This window comes from Microcebus murinus, chromosome 1 (genome assembly GCF_040939455.1).
Source record: "Microcebus murinus isolate Inina chromosome 1, M.murinus_Inina_mat1.0, whole genome shotgun sequence".
NCBI classification, from domain to species: Eukaryota; Metazoa; Chordata; class Mammalia; order Primates; family Cheirogaleidae; genus Microcebus; species Microcebus murinus.
In genome coordinates, this window is record NC_134104.1 from 158,821,511 (window position 1) to 158,847,127 (window position 25,617).

At 55.4% G+C, this 25,617-nt stretch overlaps 1 protein-coding gene across 2 annotated transcripts; it reads right to left on the reverse strand.

The window, feature by feature from the left end:
- Positions 1-81: 81 nt before the first annotated feature.
- Positions 82-25,407, reverse strand: CHDH (choline dehydrogenase). Of its 2 annotated transcripts, none has more exons than XM_012771627.3 (8): positions 25,166-25,407; positions 9,658-10,436; positions 8,828-8,979; positions 7,915-8,044; positions 6,916-7,050; positions 6,067-6,209; positions 5,459-5,561; positions 82-4,850 (listed from the first exon to the last, which is right to left on the reverse strand). In XM_012771627.3, exons 2-8 carry the CDS (start codon positions 10,379-10,381, stop codon positions 4,432-4,434), a joined length of 1,806 nt encoding a protein of 601 aa, XP_012627081.1. In that variant the 5' UTR covers positions 10,382-10,436; positions 25,166-25,407; the 3' UTR covers positions 82-4,431. The 2 variants fall into 2 exon arrangements, with proteins under 2 accessions (XP_012627081.1, XP_012627082.1); XM_012771628.3 differs by lacking the exon at positions 25,166-25,407 and adding an exon at positions 24,069-25,125.
- Positions 25,408-25,617: the final 210 nt, after the last annotated feature.

Here is a 25,617-nt window from a genome sequence, read left to right on the forward strand (position 1 = left end):
ACATCACTCAGATGGTCGGTTTCTGACTGTCACGCGAAGGGCAACTGTAAACTGGAATAATGCACTCGCAACCAGGTAAACTTAGATATGCTAGTTTGTTTAAAAATTATAGATTTATTGTACATGATTTGTAATATACTATAATTTGTATTTGTAAAGAGATGGTCTATATTTTGTAATTATTGTACCGTATTTGAACTGCAGCAATATCCATGGGTCCTAATAATTGTAGTTCCCCACTGAAATCTAGAAATTATTAGTATTTTTACTTGGGCTATACAGAAGTAGAAGAAATAGAGCCAATTCTCATTTATTCAGTGAAAATCCTTTGGGGGCAAAATTTTGAGTTCAAAAGAACTTGACACTACAGAAATTTAAAAAATATATTTACAGTCATTATAAACATATCTTTACCCAAGATATACCAGATGACTATTTGCAATCTTTTCTTTGGGCAAGAGTTCTATAATTTTGATATTGTACCTTTTCCACTGTAGGTTGCGGCTGTCTTTTGTTTTAATAACCCTCTGGTAGGTCGAGCTGGCCCGCTCTGCCCCTGTGGCATCTAAGACTTTGGCTTTCTCAGCTGCCCACATGGGATGTTTTTGCATCTCTGGTGCAGAAATACACAGGCAAATGAAGCGCGCTTGCTGTTGTCCCCTGGGGACCGGTGCTGCTTGTCTGAAGGGGCTGGGGTAGGGGGACAGGGAGCAACAGGATGACCTATAGGATTAGAATGTCGGGGTCTGTACAAATCGTATTGTTGCCTTTTACACAACGTTGCTGTACTGTGTGTTCTCTTTGAGGGCTTTTATATGCAATTGAACGAGGGCTGAAGTTTCCATTAGAATGCACCCACACTCCGATTGTACGTCCTGATGAAACCCACTTTGGCATCATTAGAACCGTCAAGGCTTCCTTTTCTGTTAACTGAATTATGCTGATTTTGTCAAGTTACCTTGGCAGAGATTTCCCACAATCATAAAAGATAGGTTGCAATTTTGGTTCAAAACTTTTAAATAGATCATAGACGACCTGTTAATGTATTTTGGGTTTTTCTGGTTTTGCTTTTGTAAATAACACCACTTTGTTATAAAAACCTTACAAACCTCTTCTTAAGACATTCTTACTCCAGATCCAGGCAAAAACACTTCAAGGTTTGTAAATGACTATTTCCTGACATAAATCCTTTTTTATTAAAATGCAAAATGTTCTTCAGAATCAAACTGTGTAATAATTTTGTCACATCTGGGAGCTCTCCTCGCACAGGGCTGGCGTGCGCCCACAGGAGCTTCTGAGGGGCAGGTGCTCTGCCCGGCCGTTCTGTGACCACACGGGCTCCTTCTCATCCTCCTGGCTCCTTCGGTGCCGGCGGTAACTTCACACCAGCTGCAGGGATGACCGTTTCTCCTAAAGGGCTACACCACGGTCAACATTACCTTGGACTCTGTGTCTCTCCGCTGGGCATCGGTCTTACTGTGTGGCTTAACGCCATCAAGCCAGAATCGCCGCACCAGGCCCCGAGCGTCTGGTGTAGGTGGTGGTCTTTTCCAAAGTCAGTACTCAAAAACTGGCATTTTTACAGGCTGCATCACTTCCTAATCTCTGTCTGCTTTAAGCCTGGTTCGACCTCTCATCTAATATTAAATTTTTCTTTGGAAGAAAAATTTGAAGTTGTAGAGCATGTTTTTTTCCTTTGTTTTAGGAAAGTTTTAAGAATAAATGTCTCTCCTTTTTGGTTTCCCCTGCCCCACAAAACAATAACCGTGCCCACAGGAACAGCACATTTAGTTTCTTGGATCTTGTGTTTCTCGTGACCTCACAGAACGGAAATGGCAGCGATGATCTAATCACCAGCCGGCAGTGAGAACCTCACTGATTCCCACCCGAAGAGCTGGACCCCTGCTCAGCCAGGCAGCACCTCCCAGCGCTGTCCGGTGGGGGCCGGCTGTGAGGCCCGGGGCTCTGGCTGCACGGGGAGGGTGTGGGTCCCACTTCACTGCTGGCCCACTCTGTGACAGCAGCCAGAGCAGCCTGTCTTATTTCGCATTGTGTTCTTTTTGCAGCCTTAAGTGTCTCTGCCCATCTCGTCTTCCTACACAGGCTTTTAGTTGTCCGAGGGCAGGTGGTCGACTTAAAAAACTGGCTAGCAACAGAACTGATGTTGCACGCACAGCCCCAGCTCCCCGCCCCACCCACCCTGACTCAAAAACCGACTGTAGCTATGCTTTCATTCATTGAAAAGGCTTTTATTTCTCTAAAATGATCTCTCTCCTCCTCTATTAGGGACTGGGAGGGCAGGGGCAGGAGGAGGAGGCAGAGCAGGCCTAGGCCCTGGCTTCCAACATCAGAACAGGAGTGATAGAGTGGTCTGGGACAGCCTGGCCTGGTGAAGGGTGTATTTTTCTGATTTTTAAGTGAAAAAAATCTATGTGTTCAATCTGATGTTAATATGGCTTATCAGTGGAAACATAATTTCTGGGATGACGACAAGGTTTGGCTGGAGAGAAGAATCTGTTTGAATCTATGAAGTTATTGTGCCTGCGCTGTTAGCAGAAGGGCCGTACTCACGGGAGCCCACAGCTCCAGGCAGCTGCTCCGAGCCTGCCCGTCCCCTGGCGTGGTCTGTGGCTTACACACAGGCTTCTTCCATGGGGCAGGGCTCTTCAGGGCTCTGGGCACATGCACAGTGTTCTGTTGTACTCTTAGAAGCATTTTTTCCCCAAAGCACCTTCTTCTGTTTTTTAGATATTACAGGGTTTTTGCCAAGGGGCCTGATTCCCCACGAGGCTAAAGCCAGCAGAGCCTGCACGCCCCACTTTGTAGCCTCCCTCCTCTGGCTTCCGCGGCCACTCTGTCCGGGGCAAAAGGCGCCCTGATAGCAGGACACTTTTCAGACGGGTTCTGGATGTGTGACGCTTGCCGCTTTTCTTCTGAAGCTCGTTTCCATGTATGGCTAAATCGTGCGACCGTGTGGAACACGCCTGAGTGTTTGAGGGTGAGGGGCCTGGAAGCCACTGAGCAACACGCCAGATGAGTGCCTCTTACCACATGTCGTTCTGCTTATCTCAAAACATGGCTGCCGCCTGAATCCACCACTGTCTCGGGCTGACACACCACAGGACGCAGAGACGGCAGAACTAAATGTCGCCTGCCACGGGAGGAGGGTCAGTGCAGTCACGGGCCAGCCTGGACCCCACCCTTACCTGCATTAGCTCGTGCTCTCCGACACCCCTGCAGGCCGTGCCGGGACCCAGAGGGCGGCAGCTGTGGGCATCTTCAGAAAGATCCAGCCAGAATGCAGTTACTGTGCGTTATCGTGTACGAACAGTCTGGATAAGACATCTCAGTTCAGAAATAAGTTACTGGATCACATTATTGAATAGTAAGAAATTTAAAGATCAAAGAGCTCTATAAAATGTTAAATGCTACTTGCATCTGTTTTTCCCCCACAAAAACTATTTTTCTTTCATGCAATGGCATTGCTACAGGGTCCAGGTGCCTGTCCTTAAGTGCTTTTTCCATCAGTCTCAGCTCCTCCCAGGCCTGCTCGCGTGGATGTCTAGAGGATAGCAACCAGCCAGCCCTGTCCGCTGCTGTGGTGCTGGCGCTGAGTCGCTTCCCAGGCCCGTGTGCGAGTCCTTTCTCGGGCCAGCGGCTTCAGCATGAAGCCGCGATCTGGTACATGGAGTTCGCTCTGCTTTTACAATGCTAAGTCGTGGAACCTCTGGTAGTGAAGCCAAGTGGCATTCTCTCCATACCCCTCTCTCCTTGAATAAGGTCCCGAAAGCCTCTCGCCTCTCGGCATGGCTGATCGTGTTTAGCAAGAACCAGCGCTCTGGAGAAGTAGGTCACCCCCACACCCCCCGCCCCGAGACCCAGCAGAGCCCCAGTTACCCGCCTCACTTTGGGAGTGAAACTAGGAAGCAAGAGAAAGAAACAGTCTGCTTTCCTGCCGGCAGGCAGCCCTCCCTCTGAGCAGGGACACTGGGCACGTAGGTGCAGCCCCAGCCTCGCCAGGAGCTTGAGGCTGCCTCTGCCCGGGGAGCCCACACCTGCTCTCGGGCCTTGCCCAAGGAGGGCGCCGGGGAAGACCACACTCAAGGCAGCAGGGCCCTGCGTTAGAGGGCACCCCCAGGACACAAGTCAAGGATGTGGCAGGAGTGAACCCACCGCCTCTACTGTCCCTCTAGGAGGCAGGGAGGAGAGGCCGCAGCCTGAATCCTGGCCTTCCCCAAAGGGCCCACAGGGAAACGCCAAGAAAAAGCTTGATTCTCTGCCCAATACCGGTCTTATTTCCCAAGAAATTATCCAATTCTCAGGCACGGAGTAGGGTGGCTCCTGGGTCCTAACGTTCCAGACAGTTTCAGGAAGGAGAGCTGGAGCAAGGGCTGTGCTGGCCCTCTGGGCTTGTCAAGGGCAGTGACTGCCTTAGCGCTGGGTGTCCAGGGTCCTGGGCTTGTAGACAGGGACGTCCTCGTCCCACAGTGCAGGCCGCCCCTTGATAATGTCGGCTGCTTTCTCCGCGAGCATGACCGTGGGGGCGTTCAGGTTGCCGCTGACCACGCTGGGCATGACGGAGGCGTCGACGACCCGGAGGCTTTCCACCCCGAGCACCCTGGTCTGCGGGTCCACCACGGCAGCGGGGTCGGAGGGCTGGCCCATCTTGCAGGTGCACGAGGGGTGGTAGGCACTGTCGGCTTTCGCCCGCACAAAGGCATCTATCTCCTCATCTGACTGAACGTGGCTTCCCGGCTGGAGCTCTTTCCCCCGGAATGGAGCCAGGGCTTCCTGTGCAAAAATTTCTCTGGTGAGCTTCACACACCGACGGAAGTCCTCAACGTCTGCTTCTGTCAAGGAGAAGACACAGGTGAGGCTCCCCCTCTTACCACATGGCCTCAGTAAGTGCCTGAGGGGACAGGGTTTGGGGACGAAGTTCAGGGACATGGAGGACTGAGGCACCGAGTTGCTTGTCACCTGCCCGCGGGTGGTTAGGCTGCAACCACGCAGTCCTGGGAAGCTAACAGGCGGCGCCAGACAGACACAGCCCGCCCCAAAGGCAGAGAGATGACCTCACGTGTTGCCCCTGCCCAGGGTGGCCGTGAGCAGATGGGGAGTGCTCGCTCTTGCTGCCTGCAAAGAGGCAGGCCCAGAGACATAATTTGCTTTTGGAGGCTGCTCAAGTGGCGGCAGGAAAAGTGCTGTGTGAGCACAGCCAGGCCTCCCTGCACCCCGTGTTCTGAAAGCCGCAAATCTCTCCCAGTGTCAAGTGAAGACCCAGAACACTACGGAGTAGCAGTGCAAGTTGACAGCTGGAATGCTAGGCAGGGGGAGGGCAGAGGGTAACTTGTGTCTCCAGGTGTGGCCCAGAGCTCTGCAAGACTCAGGGACAAACAGGAACCCCCACCGGCATTCATTCATTCACGTCCAGGCTGGACGAAGGTGGCTGCTGAATTACCTGTTGACAAGTAGTTGGGCTGGATCACCGGGTGGTCCTGCGGATTGGCACTTCTCAGCTTGAGCCAGCCCACACTCGTGCCCCGCATGGTCCCCACGTGTACCTAGGAGAACCCAGAGGAAGCAGTGACCCCCATCGACACCCCCGGCTCAGAGAGGTCCTGGTCGTCCTGCGGGGTGGACCTCTGCTTCCAGAGCCAGTTAGGAGCAGAGGCATTCGAGCACTTGCCTGCATCCTACCCGCCTTCCGCAGGCGGTTAAAAACTACTGTGATGAATCACTCCTTCCTCCTGGCTTTCTGCTCCGCTGTCCGAACTTCCAGGGGTGGCAACCCTGGGGCCCAGCCAGGCTCATTTGTCCCACTGCCGGTCCTTGGGACCTGGAATATCTGCCCCAAGCTGGTGTGGTCACACCTTTGCATGCATCGCACAGACTGCCTCTCTGGGCTCCCTGCTCCTCTCCCCACCTGGCACGCTGGGCAGCTGGAGGGCAGGGGACAGGCTTCTGTGCCTGCTACCCTGAAGCTCTTGCTGCTGCAGAAGATGAGAGCATCTTCCCTTACCAAAGGGGGAAGGGAGTGTCCACGGGGCCAGGACGCCATCTGCTCACCTGGTAAGCATCCTCCTGGGTGGGGACCCGCCCGTGGTCAATCACTTGGGACGGCAGGAAGTGGAACTGGATGTCCGGGTGGGGGACCCCAGGCTGGCTGCGGATGAAGCCACCTGTTTCCAGATGGGCAGTGGCTCCGTCCCCTGAGGATCAGAAAAGCAGAAGAGCCACTCAGGGCGACCTCCTTTCTCCTGGCCTCCATGCCGAGGCCTGGGCCCAAGCTCTGTCCGCATCTGTCCTCCTCCCAGGCGGCTCTCCCAGCACCTCAGCATCCCATGTCCACGCCGTGCCAAACGGGGGCTTCTGCTTGGCCCTCTACCAGGCCGGGCCTGCCACCCAGCACAGCACATGGCACACAGTAGGTGTGCGAGAAACGTAGGCTGAATGAATGAGGAGGACTTCAAATGCCATTTCCTGGCCTAGGCAGTACTGAGACACAGCTAGAACACAAACGGAAATGCTGAAAGATGGGTGCCGATTTCTCAGCCTGGCAGGTCTCCTCTGTACCTCTGCTCTGGCTCCTTGGCGCCCATGTGGTTCTGGCTCAAGGACACCCACGTCCACCCATAAGGAAGAGCAGCACCTAACCCCTGTGCAGTCTCGCTTTGAGCAGAACCTGTGCTGAGCTCCGTGGTGTGAGCCACTGCTTCCAGTCCTCACAGCAGCCCACTGGGCAGGAACTGCATGTCCCCATTTTGCAGATGGGAAAACAGAGGCTCAGGGCTACAGCAAATGGCAAAGTTCAGCTTTGAACCCAGCACCCTGAGGCCGGAGCCCTAGCTCGGCTGCTTGTGAAGAAGGCCACATGCCCACGGACCCTCTCCACCCAGGCCACGGGCGAGTGCCCACCTGTGAACCTCCAGAGCCACTCCAGACCGATGCAGGCCTTGCGCAGGGGCTTCTGTGCTGAGTGCAGGGTGATGGGGCGGGTGCACGCCTGCTGGACGTACACCTCCAGGTGGTCCTGCAGGTTCTGGCCGACTCCTGAATCGGGAAGGAGCGGTCAGGAAACGTGGCTGCCACGGGGGTTAGCTGGCTTCTCCACACTCTCCTGGTTTTGAGAACTTCTCCCCATCCACTAATTTTCTGGGCCAGCTCCTGCTCAGTCCCCAGGTCTCAGCTCAAAGGCAGAGACACCACGCGGCCTGCCAAGCCCAGCTCTCTCCCACGCTGCAGGGCGGCCTCCAGGTGCCCCCGCTCGGCAGCGCCCTCCACGCGGCGGGCCGCGCCTGCAGCAGGCCTTGCTTGCGAGCTGTCGCTGAATGCGGACAGCGGCCCGGCCTGGGGAAGGAGGAAGCCCTGCGGGCGGGCCACCGTCACAGGGCTGCACCCCACAGCCCCTCGCGAGGAAGCCTGTGTGCACAAGGGCCCGCTGGGACTGCGGCTTACAGAGGGCAAGAGACGGAGCCAGGCCTGCAAGGAGACAGCTTGTGACACAAGGTTCAGGTCTGACGGAGAGGGCAGGCTCCGCGGTGCTGAGCCGACCTCATTAATGCCACGCAGCTGGTGAGTACCGTGGGCGGGAACAGAGCCTGGAGCCCTCTCACCACAGAGCTGCCTGGTGACGGCCGCACCCAGCCTGCGGGGCTTCGCGGCAGACACTCCTTGCCAGAGGGCGTTCTCCTCCCAGTGGGATGGGGTGGCCAGGGACGGAGAAGGAAACAGCACAAAGACTCAGGGTGCAGGGTAAGGGTGTCTGGCGAGGCCTGGGGAACTCTGGGCTCATGGGAAGGATGTGACAGTTCCACAGAGCACGGGCTGTCACCACCTCCCTGCTCCGTGCTGATAAAATGCAAGAAGCTATTTTGTTAAGCAGAGACAGCCTCTGGGGAAGATGAAGGGGCTCACCGGGCAGGTGGCACACCACAGGGATGCCCAGCTTCTTGAGGTCATCTGCATTCCCGACACCCGACAGCATGAGCAGCTGCGGAGAGTTGATGGCGCCTCCGCTCAGAATCACCTCCTTGCTGGCGTAAGCCTGGAAGGGGCAGAGGGCAGCCAGGTCACACCTCCTGCGAAGCCAGCTGTTCTCCTGACTCATGGGCCGGTGCCGCTGCAGCCAGCACCATGAGAGCATGGCGTGTCGAGCCATGTGCCGCGCTGGGGGGCACTGCTGCGGTGGCAGTGGTGAGCTGGCTCACAGGCCAGGGTCAAGGAGAGGAGTTAGCGGGGTGACCACTGGAAAGCAACCTGCACATGCAACGGTGTGTCGTGATCAAGTACATTCCGCCACAGCCAGACAGTAACCAGGGTCTCCAAACCCAAACGGCACAGGGAAGCTTGCATGAGTAGATGAAAGCAAGTGGTCTGAACAAGGCAGCAGTGAGCCAGATGGGCACATGGGTGTAAAACAACCTGACACGCTGCTGCCACTGCAGAGACACAGAGCACGATCCCATTCCTGGATGTTCCAGCCTCTAGCATAAACTTGCAGCTCTGTTAGGTCAGCGCCTTGGGACATGTGGAAGGCACCGGGGGCCGCTCTAAGGTGGGTGTAGCAGACAGAGGCTCCGCGGCACCACGCTGGGGCACCATGGACCCTCTGCAGGTGGCGGGGCTAGGGACTCCCTCACCTCCACCAGCCCACCGCTTCCTGTGAGGCCCTAGGGACAAGCTATCAGGCCATTGCCACCAGCTGCTCACCCCTCATCCCAGGGATGAGAGTGTGTAGCCAGGAGGAGTGTGTGGCTTCCGCCCACCCTAAGCCTGACCACCAGGGTTCCTGCCCACGCCTGTCCTGCCCCCAGTGCCATTCACTCACCCTGTGGCTCCGGCCGTTCTTGACATACTCCACGCCCACTGCCCGGGTGCCCTCGAACAGCACCCTGCTCACAAGCGTCCGGGCCTCAGCCCTGAGGTTGGGGCGGCTCAGGGCTGGGTGCAGGTAGGCACAGGCCGTGCTCCAGCGCTTGCCTGTAAGACGGAGCAAGATCAGCCTGGGCAGGAGGGAGGGGCTGGGGGGAGCACATGTGTCTGCCTGACTGTGCAAGCCCTGCCTTCTCCGTGAGGCTCAGAACAAAAGACCTGCCCTACTGCAGTCCACATCTGCCTGGGGCCCCTAGGTGCAGGTGGAAAAATAACCTTTGCCCTTGACAGGATGACACAAAGGCCAGGAGCAATGGCCCGAAGGAGAGAACCCTGAAGAAGCAGGCAGGAGCCCCAGAGCAGCCTGGCCTCGCCTCTGTCCTGCTGTAAGGCCCAGCACCACCGTGCCTCAGTTTCCCCACCCATAAAGGATAGACATGGCTCCAGTGAGGAAAGGAGCCAGAGAGAGGGAGAAAGAGGGCCATGTGCTCCTTGCTACTGCCCTGTGCCTCAGTTTCCCCATTTGTAATTCTCTCTTTGCCCTCTGACTCCATTTTCCACGCCAACAGGGGCCAGAGGCGCAGAGAATGTCCACTGTGTCACCATCCCCGGCTGCTTCTCACCGGGCTTTGTGTTGTGCTCCGTTGCATCCAGGCATGCAAAAGTCCCACCCCTTCCACTGCTCCGGCCTCAGCCTGTCCACGCTCACTGACCACAGCGGGGGGCGGCTTCTTTTTTTTTTTAAAGGAGGAGCTAGGGAGACGGGGAAGGGTGGCCACACACTACCTTCGTGGATGGTCATGTCCATCCAGCCGAAGCCTTCCTGTTGGAAGCCATTCATGTCCTCAGTGAGGGGGTAGCCAGCCTGCTGTGCCGCCTCCAGGAACGCCTGGTGCAGTGGGTGGTTGGTCTTGCCCCGGGACACACGCAGGGGGCCATCGCCGCCACGGTACCTGCTGGCACCCAGCTCGTGGCCCTGCGCCTTGCGGAAGTAGGGCAGACAGTGCGCGTAGTCCCAGCCCTCAGCGCCTTGGCGGTGCCAGCGGTTGTAGTCCTCAGCATGCCCACGGATGTAGACCATGGCATTGAGGGACGAGGAGCCTCCCCAGACTCGGCCGCGAGGCCAGTACAGCACCCGGCCGTCCAGGCCCGGCTGCGGCTCCGTGTGGTAGCACCAGTTGTACCTGTTGTCGCACAGGTTGGCCACGAGGGCCGCAGGCATGTGGATCTTCCACAGGAGCCGCTTGCTCCCTGCATACAAGTCCCTGGGCCCGGCCTCCAGCAACAGCACGTGCTCACTGGGGTCCTCTGTGAGCCGTCTGGCCAGCACACAGCCCGCGGAGCCTGCACCCACCACCACGTAGCTGTACTCGTCCCCGCTCTGGGGACCCATGCTGGCCAGCGCTCGAGCCCAAAGGCCCGGGAGCTGCCGCTGCCCCAGGGCTCCCCGTGCCAGGGCTCCATGCAGGCCTAGGAGCCCTTGCCTCCAGCCTCGGAGGGCACACCACATGCCTCCAGCCCAAGTCCTCTTATCCACGGAAGGGGCTGAGGTGATTCGCTTTTTCCTAAAACAAGAAAAAGGGTTTAAGAAAATCTTAATTCCGCAGGACGTGTAGAATCAGTCCCCCAAAGCTGGGCAGCCACACTGGTGCAGCAAGGGCCCACAGCACGCCCACCAAGGGCCTGCCCGGGCCAGGCAGGGCAGGTCCAGTCCCCATGGTCACCACCCTGGGGAACTGGGAGGAGTTCAGTACTGTTATGTCTGTGCTGGGATGGACAGGCACAGGGCGGGTGGGGCCAGGAGAAAGGCCCCTACCCAGCCTTAGAGGTGAACGTCTTCCCTGTGCCATCGTGCATGCACCTGGAGGCCGGGCAGGAGTCACCTGCTGGCAGGCCTGGCAGGGAAGGGGTTTACAGGAGGAGAAAGCAAACACCCACCCATGGGTGCACCCGCTGGCACCCATTTGTGACTGCCACTCAGCCCCTACCAGCTGCTAGGCACCGTTTTTTCTCTAGTAATACATATAAAGAAATCTACCCTCAAAACTGATGGTCTAGGGCCAGGGTTAAGGACCAGACTTAAATAAGTAACTGAGACAAGATCAGGGTGAGAGGCACGAGACTACAGACTCAAAGCGTTTGACCAGAGGGGCTGTGGGATGCGCCAGAGGGGCTCTCTGCAGGACACAGGGTCAGGGCTACCCTGTTCCAATATCACTCCGTGGCGTTGTGGAGTTTAACAGGGAAGCGGCAATAGCTTTTGCAGGGTCTTTCCCAACAACATTGAATCAATCAATCCCAACATACTTAGTGCACAGAGGTGGAAAAGAACCAGGGTATGCCATCAAAATCTCCACAAGGACATCAGAGAAAGGTCCACTCACAAGGCCTACTCCACCTAAACTCTGCCTACAGGGCCTGCCCTAGACTGAGACTAAAACAAAAGAAAACCCTGTTAAATCCCCAAAACCCCTTCCATGAGCCCTGTGCCAAGTAACAACAGCAACCTAACACTCTTTCCCCTCCTCCTCCCCCTGGTGTGCAGCAAGGGAGGATGAAGTGGCAGGGCTCCTAAACCCTGTGTCTGAAGCAGGAACACTGACAAGAACTGTTCAGGGCTCCAGGTCCCACACGAGCACAAGGTATCAGCTGCCCACCATTCAACTCCCCACTGGACTGACTCCACACTCCACTCCAACAACCTGGCAGAATAGAAGGCATGCCTTTCCCAGGCATAAATAATATTTATCTCAGTCTCTACTATCCTGTTACACACAAGATCTAGCATTCAATAAAAAATAGGAGACATACAAAAAAGCAAGACAAACAAATGACTCCTTATCAAGAGATAAAGTAGTTAACAAAACCAGACCAAGGGATGACCGACCCAGATATTAGAATCATCAAAGACTTTAAAATAACCAAGATGAACATTATAAAATACTTAGTTAAAATAATTACATAGAGCAAAGCATAGTGCATCAAAGGACACTCTCAAGAGTGAAATGACAACCCATAGGAGAAAATATTAGCAAATCATATATCTGATAAGAGATTAATATCCAGAAGGTATACTAAGAACTCCTACAACTCAACAATAAACAAGCCAAATAGAAAATGGCCAAAGAACTTGAAAAGACATTTCTCCAAAGAATATATAGAAATGGCCAATAAACACATGAAAAGACGCTCAACATCACCAGTGGTTAGGGAAGTATAAAGCAAGACCACAATGAGTTACCACTTTATGCCCATTAGGATGGCTACAGTAAAAACAAAAACAAGATGGAAAACAAGTGTTGATGAGGACGTGGAGGAACTGGAACCACTGCCCGCTGCTGGCGGGAATGCAGACCGCTGCGGCTGCTGTGGAAAGCAGCCTGCAATTCCTCAGAGCTAACACAGAATTGCCACGGGGCCAGCGGGTCCACTCTTAGGAATATACCCCAAAGAACAGAAAGCAGATACTCAGACAGATACTTTTACAGTAACGTTTATAGCAGCATTATTCACAATAGCAAAAAGGTGGAAATGACTCAAATGTCTATCAACAGTTGAAAGGATAAACTGAGTAACAACCTTAGAATGAAATTCGGACATCTGCTAAAACATGAATAAACCTTGAAAGTATTATTCTAAGTGAAATAAGCCAGATACCGAAAGACAAGGACTGCGCCATTCCACTTACATGAGGCACACAGAATGGGCAAATTCATACAAACAGAAAGCAGATTAGAGGTTACCAGGGGGCTCTTGTTTCACAGGAGCAGAGCTTTGGTTTGGGGGCATGAAAAAGCGTCTGGACACGGATGGTGGTGATGGCCCACAACACTGGGAATGTACTTAATGCCACTGAACTGTACACTTAAAAAGGGTTAAAATTTTGTTAAATATATTTTACCTCAAAAAGATCACCAGAAAAATGTGCAATTCAATTCTGGATATTGTTAAGTCAGTCAAACTTATGAGTGAGAGAAGTATAAAGAAATTGAGGACAGTAATTACCTCTGAGCCAGGCGGTGTACCCCAAAGTTTTCATTTACACCTGTCATGTTTTATTTCTTAATTTAGGTGACAGGCATAGGTGTGTGCTGGGTCACTTTATTGACAGTCTGAAATAACTGGTAATAGTGAACGTTGACAAGAGGAGGAGGCCACACAGGCAGCTTCGCCAGCCGTGCACGAAGGACAGACCCGCCTTTCTGAGGTGGCCCCAGTCACTCCACAGCCCCACCTCCCTCGCAGCTCTGCTCCCATACCTCTCCCCGCCCCCGCCCCACACGGAGGGGACCCTCAATGTTCTCAAAGTTCTGGGTCTGGCCTTCAACTACTGTGTTTCCCCGAAAATAAGACCACCCATAAAATAGGCCCTAGCAGGATGCCTAAGCATGTGCACAAGATAAGCCCTACCCCGAAAATCAGCCCCAGTGACGGGCGTGGCTGCGCAGCATCTGCACAACCCGTGTGTCGTCCCGGAGCGGGAAAGAAGGCGAGCAGCCCTTCTCATCCGCCCCGTGACAGCTCTAGTGCTCCACATGAGAGACTGGGGCCAATGGCTCTAAAGGAAATAGAGTCGCAAGACATTCAGGATGGAATTCAGGGTTTGGAGAGTTAGGATGATGTTCCAGAAGATGACGACTTAACTATATTTGAATAAATGTAGATGGTTGTACCATACTTAAAAAAAATAACACATCCCCTGAAAATAAGCCCTAGGGGGTCTTCTTGAGGAAAAATAAATATAAGACCTTGTCTTATTTTCGGGGAAACATGGTAGGCATAGATCTCCCTGGCCCTTGGGCAGGGGTGGGACTAAACTGGGGCATTTCTGTCTGCCCCTCACCACTGCCCAGTGGAAACTTCCTCAGGTGCCTCTCCCCACCACCCACGAACCCCAAGCCCAGGATGTGCTGAATAAAGCAGGGGGCGAGCCCAGGGCCCTTGCCCACTCTCACCGGCCTTCTCTGGGGCACATGTGTCCCAGCCTCGGCCCCAGCTCTCCACCCCACACGGCACCCAGGGGTGGGGTGGACTTTCCCCTTCTTCCCCAGCTGGCTGAGGCTGCGGCCTCAAAGCAGTATTTCCCTGTTCTTGAGACCCACATGGCGCCTAGAGGGCTGCCTGCCCCTCCCCTCGGAAGGCAGGCCTGGGGCAGCAGACACAGTCACTCAGGCTCCCTGCCTGGCAGAACACTCAGCATGTGCAGTGGTGACAGGCGGACGGGGAAGTGGGGCTAAAAGAGGGGCCACTACCCTGTGGGAACTCCCTGAGGGACCCGAGCCCCTAGCACAATGCCCCGCAGGCTCCCAGCTGGGTGGGTGGACAGACGGACCAACATGGGCAGGACTGACCGGGACGCGGGAAGGCGCACCCTGGTGTCAGCAGCACGGAAGGGGGGTGGGAATGGGACCAAAGACAGGAAAGCGCGTGTGTTCATTTGGGGGTGTTGAGGGGAGGGGAGGGGGTCCTCCCTACCATGGGTGGGGTCTGAAGCTGGTGGGTGGCATCTAGCTTTCCTTCTGACTCTGGGTGCCTGTACTCCCAACCCACCCCGTTTCCTGGGAGCAAACTTGGCCAGGCCCAATCTAGGGCTCTGGCCAGATGAGGATGTGGCTTTGCCAATGTCTCTGCATGAGGGAGAAGAGATTTCCATCCCTGTGATACCACTGTCTGAAAAGCAAAGCTCTGGTCACTTCAGACCCCCACCGCCAACACCACGGATGGTGAAGTGAGTGTCAAGTGCAGAGAGATCAGAGGAGCAGTAACAAACACAGGGTCACCATGCCCTGCCGGTTATGGCTGGTGCCTTTCACCACTGCAGTCCTGTGCAGCATCAACTAACAATGCTCATTTCAAAATGACTGATATTGAAAAGTATGTTAAATTTTGTGGCCAGAACTCTGATTGTCTTATACAAGACAGATTTCCATGTAATTTTGAGCACGAGACCAATTGCACAAGTTTTATAATTTTGGTGGAGTTAAGTTGCAAAACAATTGTGACCAGAATAAAACACTCACCCACAATTTCAGGAGCGCCCGTACCTGGGACACACTCTGTCCACAGAGCTGGGGGCCGCAGCGCCCACGAACCCTGTCCAGTGTTCCTGACAGCACTTCCTGCTTGGTGCGCAGGCACACGCGTGTGTGCGTGTTTCCTTTCTAGCGTTTGGCTGGCGCTGTGAACTGTGCCCCACAGGCCAGATTCTTTGGGCCACTGAAATCCTGGCTTCTGCTGGTCACCCGGGAGGAAAAGGCAGATCTCTGGAGAGGAACAGAGCACCCCTGCCACCCAGGCGTGCACAGCCATGCCCCAGACCTCGGCCCAGCAGGAGCTCTGGCCAGTCAGGGCTGATGACAAACAATGATTCTGCTTCAGGCACAATGGGCGAGTGTGTTAACCTTTCCAGAAAGTAAGGACACGTTGGGATTTTAAAGGTATAGTCCTTTGTCTCAGCAATCCCCCTTCTAGGAATCTAACCAAAAAGAAAGCTCTGCAAAACTGGAAAATCAAGTACAAGGGGTCCGTCCCTGTGCTGTTTACACCAGCAAAGAACCATAAACAATCTAACTGCCTACCAACAGGGGGCTGCTCATTAAAAAGTAGGTCCATCCTGTGAAAGGACCCTGTTAACCCACTTAAGTAATGACCATGTAGCCCACGCAATCATCCTAGACAAGGCTCAGGGACACCCGAGCGCAAAGCTCAGCCACTCACAAGCTTCAAAGCCTAGAAAGGCGCTTCCCAGCCCTGGTGCCCTGAGGCCAGCACTGCTCAAGCTCCCACTCGACCTTCACACCTGTCCCTGTGCCCACCGGCCAGGGTGGTGATGACAATCCATCAGACCATGCCATCCTTGCCCATCTAGGGTCGTTCTCAAATGGAGAACATAGGGCAGGTCACCTGCCTTTTCTCACCTGGCCTTCCAGTAATGGTTTGGACCTACAATCTCTGCAAAGCCTTGTGTGAGGTTCCCCACCTTCTAGGCTGGGCTTTCGACAAGAGCACTGCTCTGTGGCTGCCTCTGTCCGACCACACAGCTCCGCTAGACTGTGGAACCCGACTGAGTTAGAACAGTAGGAGCAGCTATGCCTGCTGAGCACTTCCCGGGGCTGTCACGTGTAACCCCCTAAAGATGCTGGGTGTGAGGGTGTGGAGGTCCCCACCACCACTGCCATCTGCATCAGCCCTTGTCACAGAGAGGGAAAAAAGCCCCAAGAGCTGGAGCCAGTCCCCACATCAAGCCAGAGCTGGGGACCCGCTCCGCCACAGGCCCAATCGACCAAGCCATGTCACAAGAGCCAGAAGGTCCTGGTCAGCACACGGAGGGTGCAAGACACCAAGTGCCCACACCAGGGCTCTGGAGGCCAAGAAGGTGTCACAGGCTCGGCCGCTCGCCTACAGCCTGGCAGCGCCTCCCACAGCACAGCTGTGGTGGGCTCAGGCGGGCACGGTGTGGCGGCCCAGGGTGGCAAGGGTCTTAGTCAGGGAGATGGGAAGTGGCTGGGCCCAGAGGTGATGAAGGTCCAGTGGGTGACCCTGAGCAGCTTCCTCCTCCCGTAGGAACCTCATTGCCACCCCAAACCCAGGCCACTCACCTTCCTAAGATGGTAGAATAAGCTTCCTCATGGCCCCACAGCCCCTCTTATCCTAAGAGCCCTCACGTGCTGGCGCCTGCCTCTACCCGTCACCTCTTATCCTACTGAGAGCCTCGCTCTCTGGGCTCCAGGTGTGTGGACCACCTGCCCTTCCTCCCCCAGGGCCTTTGCACATGCTGTTCCCTCCTCCAAGAAGAGGTCCTGGCCTCCTTTTGCTGTGCTCACTCGCCTTCCTGAAGGCCCCACCAGGCACATTTCCTCTGAGAAGCTTTCCTTGCCACTGGCCACATCCTCCCTGGGCCTGCCCTGTGCCACTCACTGGGACCTCAACAAGCCAGCAGCGAGAGGATCCATGGAAGCGGAGGGCACTGCGGCCTTGTCCCTTGCCATGGCACTCTGCCGCGCTGGCTGAGCAGACACGAGCAGGGGTGAGCCCGCACGCGGCCCACGGCAAACCCTGGCAAGACTGTCGGAGCGTGGATGCTGGCTCAGCACGTGCCCCAGGACCCACGACGGCATCGCCCGGGAGGGACACAGGGGATGTTCTGGATCCTGGCCTGGGCTTATACACAGATCAAAGTCAGCATGACATGCTCTTACTGTGTGTCGGTTCTACCTCAATTTTAAAGTTTTCTAAAAATTTTTTAACACGTTTTCTTCAAAGTCAAATTTCTTTTCCTAGGATCTCATCTTCCACATAATCATGCATAATAAACAAATGGATTGGAAATTCTCTTCCACTCTCCTGGAATACCTGATTATTCTGCTACCTCGGAGAGGACTCATGGACTGTGTGGAGGAGGCCGTGCTCACTGGCCCTGTGCCCTGGCTGCTCAGCCCCTGCGGCGTGGGCAGAGCCCTCGTGGCCTCTGGACCCCCTGGCGAAGCGGCTGAGGGTATGGCCAAGACGTCACACAGGCCACCAAGAAAACCCCACGGTGGGGGCCCTGAAGTCTGACATGCATCAGAGCTCTGCTGGGACTCACCGTGTGACGGGGCAGGGGTTTCCTGCTGGCAAGCGCGGGCACCGGCCTCTGAAAGCACCTCTGACGCTTGTGGGTCCTCGGAAGTGCCGCTTCCCCTCTGCTGCCCCAGGCGCCCGCCAGCCGGGGCCTTGCGCTTCGCTTGCGGGCATCTGCCCTCGTGGGCACACCCCACCCTCCCGCTGCCCCCCTTCTAAACCCTCGCAGCGGTCTCCGCCAAAGCAGAGAGCAAGGGGGGCCTAGAGTGCTAACGGGGGCAGGGCAGGGGACTTGACCACAGGGGTGGCTCCTCAGGGACAGCTCCTGGGGGTCACCTGCCATTTCTTTCCCCCACAGGTGTGCGTGGATCCAATCTGAGCAGGTAGCCTATGCGCCTGAGGCCTTCAGGAGACGGGGTGCAACTGAGGTCGCCACTGGAGGACTCAGATCCCTCAGGTGCCTCTCCGGAGTCAAGCACCTGCGCCTGGGAGGTGGGGGCGGGAGAGCCTCAGCTGGCCCCTGCGGACGGCCTCCAGACTCCAGCCCTGCACTCCGGCGGCACCGCGCCCGGGCACGTGGGCTCCACGGCACGGAAGGCCTCAGGGGGAAGTGGGGACTCGGGGCCCCGGCTGGCGCTGTGCATGGGTAAGTCTGAGCGAGACCAGAGGCAGGCCCGGGGGCGAGGCACCTGCTGTCCCAGCACTTATGCGTAAGGCAGCAGGGACAGAAAGCCGAGCCACTCTTCCCTCCTCCCTTTTTCCCTCAGGGGCCACATGAAGGCTGGCGTCCTTGTGACCACACGTTACCAGTCTGCCACCCAGCAGAGCCCGTGCACCCAGCTGCTTTCCCACCACGCATGTTCACTTACACAGCAGGCAGTCAATAAATGCACACCATATGGCTTGATTGTAAGATTACACTGTCCACTTCAGGAGAAGCAGACAGACATGGAAACTGAGGCAGAGGGGCAGTAACTTCTCTCAGAAGGGTGGGGCTGGCACTGCAGAATCTGCCCAATTTTGCCCACCCCATGGACGCCAGCTGGACCAGGCCCCGTCATCTCCCAAGGGACCCTCCCAACAGCACCCCAGCTGTGTCCCTGCTACCACTACCCCTCTCCACGCCACCCCAACACCGGCTAGCAGCTAGGCGGCCTCAGAGGAGGGGAGCAAAGCAGGAAAGATCCAGGCGAGGGTCAGTCTGGGCCTCACCAAAGTGACTGCACACGCAGGGACAACTGCAGACTTTCCCTATAGGCAAAGCAGGGGCCTGAGCGGGAGAAGGCAACACCACCTGCGAAATATCCCCGCCAGAAAGTTCGAGCCTGAATCTCACCGCACTTCTAGATCCATGCACCGATGCACAGGGAAGGCAGAGGCCAGGGGGACAGGCAAGGTGCACCCTGGACAGGACCCGGCCGAGGCAAGCCCCCACAGTTCTTCGGCAGTGAGTCGAGCGGGTGGGAAGAGCGCAAGCAGGGAAGCCTGCGGATCCGGAGAGGAGACGACTTGCCCATCAGAAGACGCGGCTCCTCCTGGCGCCCTGGGGGCCTGAGCACTGAGCGGACGTTCGGGAACATTATGAAATCACTGTGTGTCAGACGTGATAATGGTCTGTGGTTATGCTGTTCAAACGCGCCCTTTCGGGAACCTCGCACACTGCCGGTGGGAATGTGAATTAGCACAGCCACCATGGAAAGCTATATGTTGCTCAAAAAGCTAAAAATAGAACGGAGGTATCATCCAGCTATTCCACTGCTGGGTACACATTCAAAAGAAAAGAAATTAACGTACTGAAGGGACAGCGGCACCCCCATGTTTACTGCAGCGCTGTTCACAATAGCCGAGATGCGGAATTGAGCTGTGGGCCCAGCAAAGGCTGAATGGATAAAGAAAATGTGGCATGTACACACAACGGATATTATTAGTCAGCCATAAAAAATGAATTCCTGTCATTTGCAGTCACACGGATGGAACCGTAGGCCATTGCGTTAAGTGAGACAAGCCAAGCACAGAAAGACAATGTTGTCTGTTCTCACTCACATGTGGGAACCAAAAAAAAAAAAAAAAAAGTGAATCTCATGAAAACCGAGTAGATTGATGGTTACAGAGGCCAGGAAAAGGGGGTGGGGATCAGGAGAGGTTGATGAATGGGCACAACACACAATTAGATGGAAGAAATGAGACCTAGTGCTTGCTAGATCAGCAGTGACTATAATTAACATTAATCTATGATACATTTCAAAATAGCTAGAAAACAATAATTCAAATGTTCCTAGCATAAAGAAAAATAAATATTTAAGGTGGTAGGTATTCCAATTACATTGAGTTGATCATTGCCTAGTATATGAATGTAACAAATGATCACATGTATCCTGAAAATATACACATCTACTACATATCAATAAAAATAAAAAGTGTAAGAAAAGCAAAAAAAATTATATAAATTCATAATGAAATAAATTATACTAAAAACAAAAAAATTAACATACCCTGTCAAAAATACGTACTGAAAAATTGACAGAAAAATATGACATTTGGGATTTGGTTTAAAAACACGCAGGGCCTAGGGACAGATGAAACAGGATCATCCACAAGGGGGCACTGTCAAAATTGCATGATGGGAACAGAGTTCCCATCTCAATAATCTCTTTTGGCTAATTTTGTACGTGTTTCAAATTTTCCTTAATAAAAAGGATTTCTGAAGTTGTTGTTTGTTTGAAATCTCAAATACCCCATTAGAGGACCGAGACAGAGGAAGAGGGCAGGAGAGCATGCACGCAGAGCACCTGGTCTGGGGAGAGGGACTTTGAACCATGCCCAGAAGCTTGGGAGGTTCTGCAAATGCTTGTTGCCAGCTTACTCTTTCAAGTGCACTTTTAACCAGTTTTTAAAATCTCAGTTAAAAAATACCCACCCCACACCCAGAAGTGACAGGGTGCAATGCATTCTGCCACCGGTGCCGGCCCACGCGCTATTATGATTGTGAAAGATAAGCACAGAATCAAAAGTCAGAGTTGAGAAACTTTCATAGCAATTTGACACAGTGGCCTTACGTCTGCTGAGTCTAATAAGAAGATAATGTGCTTATATTTCATATATCTTTGTTTTTATTGTAACTACAAATTTTTGTGGCATTTTAAATTTTGGCTGTGGTTAAACAGCAAACTCTCACACAGGTGCCCACTACTATCTCCCTTTCAAACATCTGCATGGGTTTAATGGCAGAGGGTCCCAAGACTGCAAGCTGAGCTGCTTAAAAAACTGACTGCTTCTTTGTACCAACTGGGAATTATCACTCAACTGAAGTGCAGAAATATATCAGGAACTTGGGTTAGTGGAAGATACCAACTAGCACCTCTGGCTCCTTAAAATGGTATTGCTGTTCTCACTATGATATGCAAAAAACAAACAAAATAATAATAAATATAAACTTATAAAATAAATGCACACTAATATGCAACATCACCTGTATCTATTTTATGCACTGGAGTTCCTGTTCAAGCTGCACTGCTCTAAAAGAGAAGGGAAAGTTGCTGGTGGTCAAAATCCTTGTGCGGCAACCTCAGCTCTGCCACCTCTCACAGCTTAGCATCTCTGGGCCTCAGTTTCCTCAAATATATAATTGGAACAGAGCCACTCATTTCACTGGTTTTTTTATTAGGGCAACAGGAAATAAGAGCTAAAAACATTTCAAAGAATTAAAAGCACAAAGCTAAAAGCACATGGTGATTTTATCAAGTTCACAGCATGGCCTGCATTCCCCCCCTACCCAGCTTCACTCATCTTGTTTCCTCCTCCATAAAGTATAGAATGTGATGTTACAACCAATGATAACAACACTAATAACAAATTAAGTCAAGTATCATTGATCAAAAAACATATCATCCCAGCCTCAGCAAGAGCGAGACCCCGTCTCTACTAAAAATAGAAAGAAATTAGCTGGGCAACTAAAAATATACATAGAAAAAATTAGCTGGGCATGGTGGCGCATGCCTGTAGTCCCAGCTACTCGGGAGGCTGAGGCAGGAGGATCCCTTGAGCCCAGGAGTTTGGGGTTGCTGTGAGCTAGGCTGATGCCACGGCACTCTAGACCGGGCAACAGAGTAAGATTCTGTCACAAAAACAAAACAAAACAACATATCACCGACCCTGCTGTGTGTGCCCAACACGGTGCTAACCGCTTTCCCCCGAAACTTCGGGTGATCCTCCCTCCAGCCCCGCCGGGCCCACTCCCTCACCCCCGTTTTCATGGGGCTTTCACAGAACAGCAGCGCCTGCCTCCTCTTCCTGAAGCCCCAGTGTGATAACAACAGATGTGAAAATCAACACAAGTACCCAGGGGACCAGGCACAGGGACCACAGCCAGGAACAGGACACATGATCTGTGACCTCACGGGGTTTCATCCTAGGAACCAACAAGAGTGGTATGAACACCATGCTAACACCGAGGCCTGAGTCTGTGGCCTTTCCTGGGCCAGCCCCTCCCGTTAGAGCAGAAAAAATGTTTGTGGTTTTGTGGCCCTGTTGGGGGGGGGGCAAGCCCTAGCTGTGGCTTCAGGGTCTCTGGCTCAGAGCAGGCATTACAGTTGACCCTGCCAAGCCCAACCAGCCAAGCAGGAGCAGAACACAGGGGTGGGGAGCACCGAGGCCGGGAGTGCTCCCAGTGGCTCCTCTGCCAGCTCGGGCTAGCTGCCGGGAGCGCTGGGAGGCAGCTAGGATTGCCAGAAACGGCTCACTTCACAAGACAATGAATCCACTGTTGGCCAGCCAGGGCCTTGATTAATATTTGCAAAAGAACGAAGTGGAAAATTCCACCTGTGTGGTTGGAGGCTGGACCCGCAGGACATGTCAAGGGCCCTGACGGCCTTGTTTCCTCTAGGGTGGATCAGGCAGAGAGACAAAGGTCTGAGCAACAGTGACAGAACCTGGGCCTGTCATTACTCTTGGGTCCAAGGGAATGTCCCTCCGCAGATTACAGACATATTAGGTTTTTTTATTGTCCTGCCGCTCCTCCCCCTGAATTTACACAGCACTTTTAAATCCTTCAACTTGCTTTCCTATCTCCTGTCTCATCCCAGCCTCCTAACAGGCCTGCTAGGGAGTCGGGGCTGGCATCAGCCCCGGGTATGTGTGGCCTTGCTCAAGGCCAGCCGTCAGCGAGCAAGGTGCGGGGCAGGGGGGGGGGCGGCGTCTGGCCCAGGCTCTGACACAGGCCCTGACCTTCACCCTGCCTGTGGGGAAAAAGGAGGAAGCTCAAACCAGCGCTCTCTGGCGCGCAGGCCTCGGCACCAGCCTCGGAGGAAGGTACGCGTTAGTTAGTGTACTCATCCAACATCCGACCAGCAACCACTAAGCCCCAGACACGAAGCGCACTGTGTCGCGTGGCTCCTTCCGAAACCCAGACCTAGAAGAATTTATAACTGAAGGGAGAAGGTCAGAAAATCTCCAAAGGTTGCTTCTCTCCTGGACTCCAATCGCCTCGTCACGACCACCCTGCCTCACCCACGCCAGTGTGCAGGAAGGGAGCCGCGGCTCTCCGAGCAACGGTGACTCGCCACAGGGCAGAGCCAGGGGGAGCTGAGCCCGACCTGCGGTGCCCTGCCTCCAGTTTACAGAGCCACAGAGTCGTCACAGTCGTGTCCCTTCTAGCAGGCCAGCTCGGAGTGTGCACGTCTAATCGCCAAGGCCCTTTCATGGGGGAACGCTTGGGGCGTGGCCTTCTGAGCCCGGTGAGCCCCCAGGAGGCAGCAGGTGCACGCTGCGTGCCCACTGGGCACTCCTCACACCCCACAGCCCTCTGCAGAGCCGGCCTGGGCGGCATCGCCACCTCTAAAGCCCAGGGAGCCAGGCAGTGCCATCTCCAGACCCGGGACTGCGGGAAACGCACTCAGGCTGTGCTGGGAGTCTCCGCCTGGCACCCCTGCCCTGGCACCCCTCCCCACAGGCTCAGCTGCCTCCACGCCACCCTCCCCTCACACTTCCTCTCTCCTCGGCCCATCAGCTTCTTCCCCTTTTTAAAAACAAAATCACCTCCCCATGCCACTCTATTTCCTCCCATGCCTGTCCCACCTGTTCTTGCCAAGGACATTGGCCTCCCTCAGGCCAGGACCCTGGTCCCTTTGCCCCTCCTTACTCCCTGGTTTTCCCGCTGCGGGGTCTCCTAGTCCTCCCGCCCCTTCAGGAAGCTCTCCTCCCCCAGGGCCCATCCTCCTCGTCACCACCGGCTGGGCAAGTCTGGCTCCAGAAGCCTGTCTCTGCCCAACCTCTGCACCCCTGGTGTCCCAGAGCCCTTGCGTCTGATCAGCGCCAGCTCTCCACGCGGGACTCGGATACTCACTGGGATGAGTGCACGGGGGACTCGGATACTCACTGGGATGAGTGCACGGGGGACTCGGATACTCACTGGGATGAGTGCACGCGGGACTCGGACACTCACTGGGAATGAGTGCACGCGGGACTCAGACACTCACTGGGATGAGTGCACGCGGGACTCGGATACTCACTGGGAATGAGTGCACAGGGACTCAGACACTCACTGGGATGAGTGCACGCGGGACTCGGATACTCACTGGGATGAGTGCACGTGGGACTCGGACACTCACTGGGATGAGTGCACGCGGGACTCGGATACTCACTGGGAATGAGTGCACGGGGACTCAGACACTCACTGGGATGAGAGCACGCAGGTGAGCGGCTGCCGGCTGACGGGTCTCAGAGGGCTGGCCCCTACCCACCCTGCACAGCCCCCCTGGTGGCCTTTCTAAAACTAAAAAGTGACCACTACCTAAGCCACTGCTGTGCTTCACTATTGCTACCATGGGACAAAGTTCACTAACCCATCTGCACTTCCTCAGCAGGGCAGGCACCTGCGTCCTTGAATATACTTCTCACTGCACCCATCAGCCAGCACCCAGGTGTCATTTACCTTTGCACCCCTGTACCTGGCACCCAGTAAGTGTCTGCCGAACAGGAAGATGACTGTTAGAGCTGGAAATGCTCTCAGGGCCCACAGGCCCAAAGCAACTCAGAGAGGGTGGTCCGGGTCCAGGCAGGACCCTCCTTGGTCAGGAATCATACCAATCGCCTGGAAATGTCACCTACAGCCCCACATGCAGGCATGCCAGAGATGCCAGAGACCCTGGCTGACCCTGAGGCTGGGCACTGGGCCCCACTACACACAGGCCAAAACACAAACCTGGCAGGTGGGCCAGGCCCGGCACACAGTGGGGCTCAGCAAAAACAAAAACAAAACCAGTTGCCTAACTCAGTGCCACCTCGAAGCGGACAGCTAACACATCCGTAAGTTCTCTCTCTCTAGGCCTCTGTCTTCTCATCGGTAGCATGGAGCTAATTCAGCCTACAAGCGACTCTCAGGTGGTCGCCCGAAGGCGCTGAAGCACTGGCGCTCCAGGCTCTGTGACTCTCCTGTTAGCCCGCTGGTCTCTGTTATGTTAGCCTCCCGAATCACTGTCTCAAGGGATGGTACCTGGGCCGCCCCAGAATGACCGCGGAGGGGCTGCCCGGCCCAAGGTCGGTCGCAATCTCACTTTAGACAGCGCCGAGGGATCCGGACACAGGGACACGGCGACACCTGAGGACTGCAGCTCCCGCGGTGCGGAGGCTCCCGCTGCCGGGGAGGCCCAGGCGTTGCCGTCAATCCTCATTCCGAGGAAGCACAGCGGCCGGGAAACCTGGGGAGCGGGGGTTTGATCGCCAGCATCGTGTAACTTACTTCTGCGAAGAGCTAGCTCCCCAAGAAAGCCAGGAGGCTTCGTCCGCGCCGCGCCGCCCGGCTGCCCCAGACTCGGCGGTTGCGCCAAGGGGCCCGGCTCCCGCCCGCCCACCGCCGCGCCAGGCCTCCGGGGCTGCGTGCGGGCGGCCCGCGCCTCACCGCGCTTTAACTGGCGGCGCGGGCTCTCCGCGTGCGGCTCGGTGCGGTGCGGTGCGCGGCCTGCGCGCCTGGCTGCTCGCGCGCCGCTCGGACCCGCCCTCGTCCCAGCCGCGCGGGCCGGGGCGCCGCGACCTGCCCCCCCCCCGGGGGCGCGGCGGGCCGGGGGCGGGGCCGGGCGGGCCGGGGGCGGGGCCGGGGGCGGGGCCGGGGGGCGGGGCGGGGCCGGGGCCGGGGGCGGGGCCGGGGCCGGGCGGGGCGTGGGCGGGGCCGGGGCCGGGGCGTGGGCGGGGCCG

What these genes read in the sequence shown, in the direction of transcription:
- CHDH (XM_012771627.3), bottom strand. Translation starts at nt 10,381, where the DNA reads ATGTGGTGTGCCCTCCGAGGCTGGAGGCAAGGGCTCCTAGGCCTGCAT. An exon ending in TGTGGTGTGCCACCTGCCCG is followed by an intron (nt 7,051 to 7,914) that starts GTGAGCCCCTTC and finishes TTCCCGATTCAG; the next exon opens with GAGTCGGCCAGAACCTGCAG. An exon ending in CCCAGGAGGATGCTTACCAG is followed by an intron (nt 5,562 to 6,066) that starts GTGAGCAGATGG and finishes GGGTTCTCCTAG; the next exon opens with GTACACGTGGGGACCATGCG.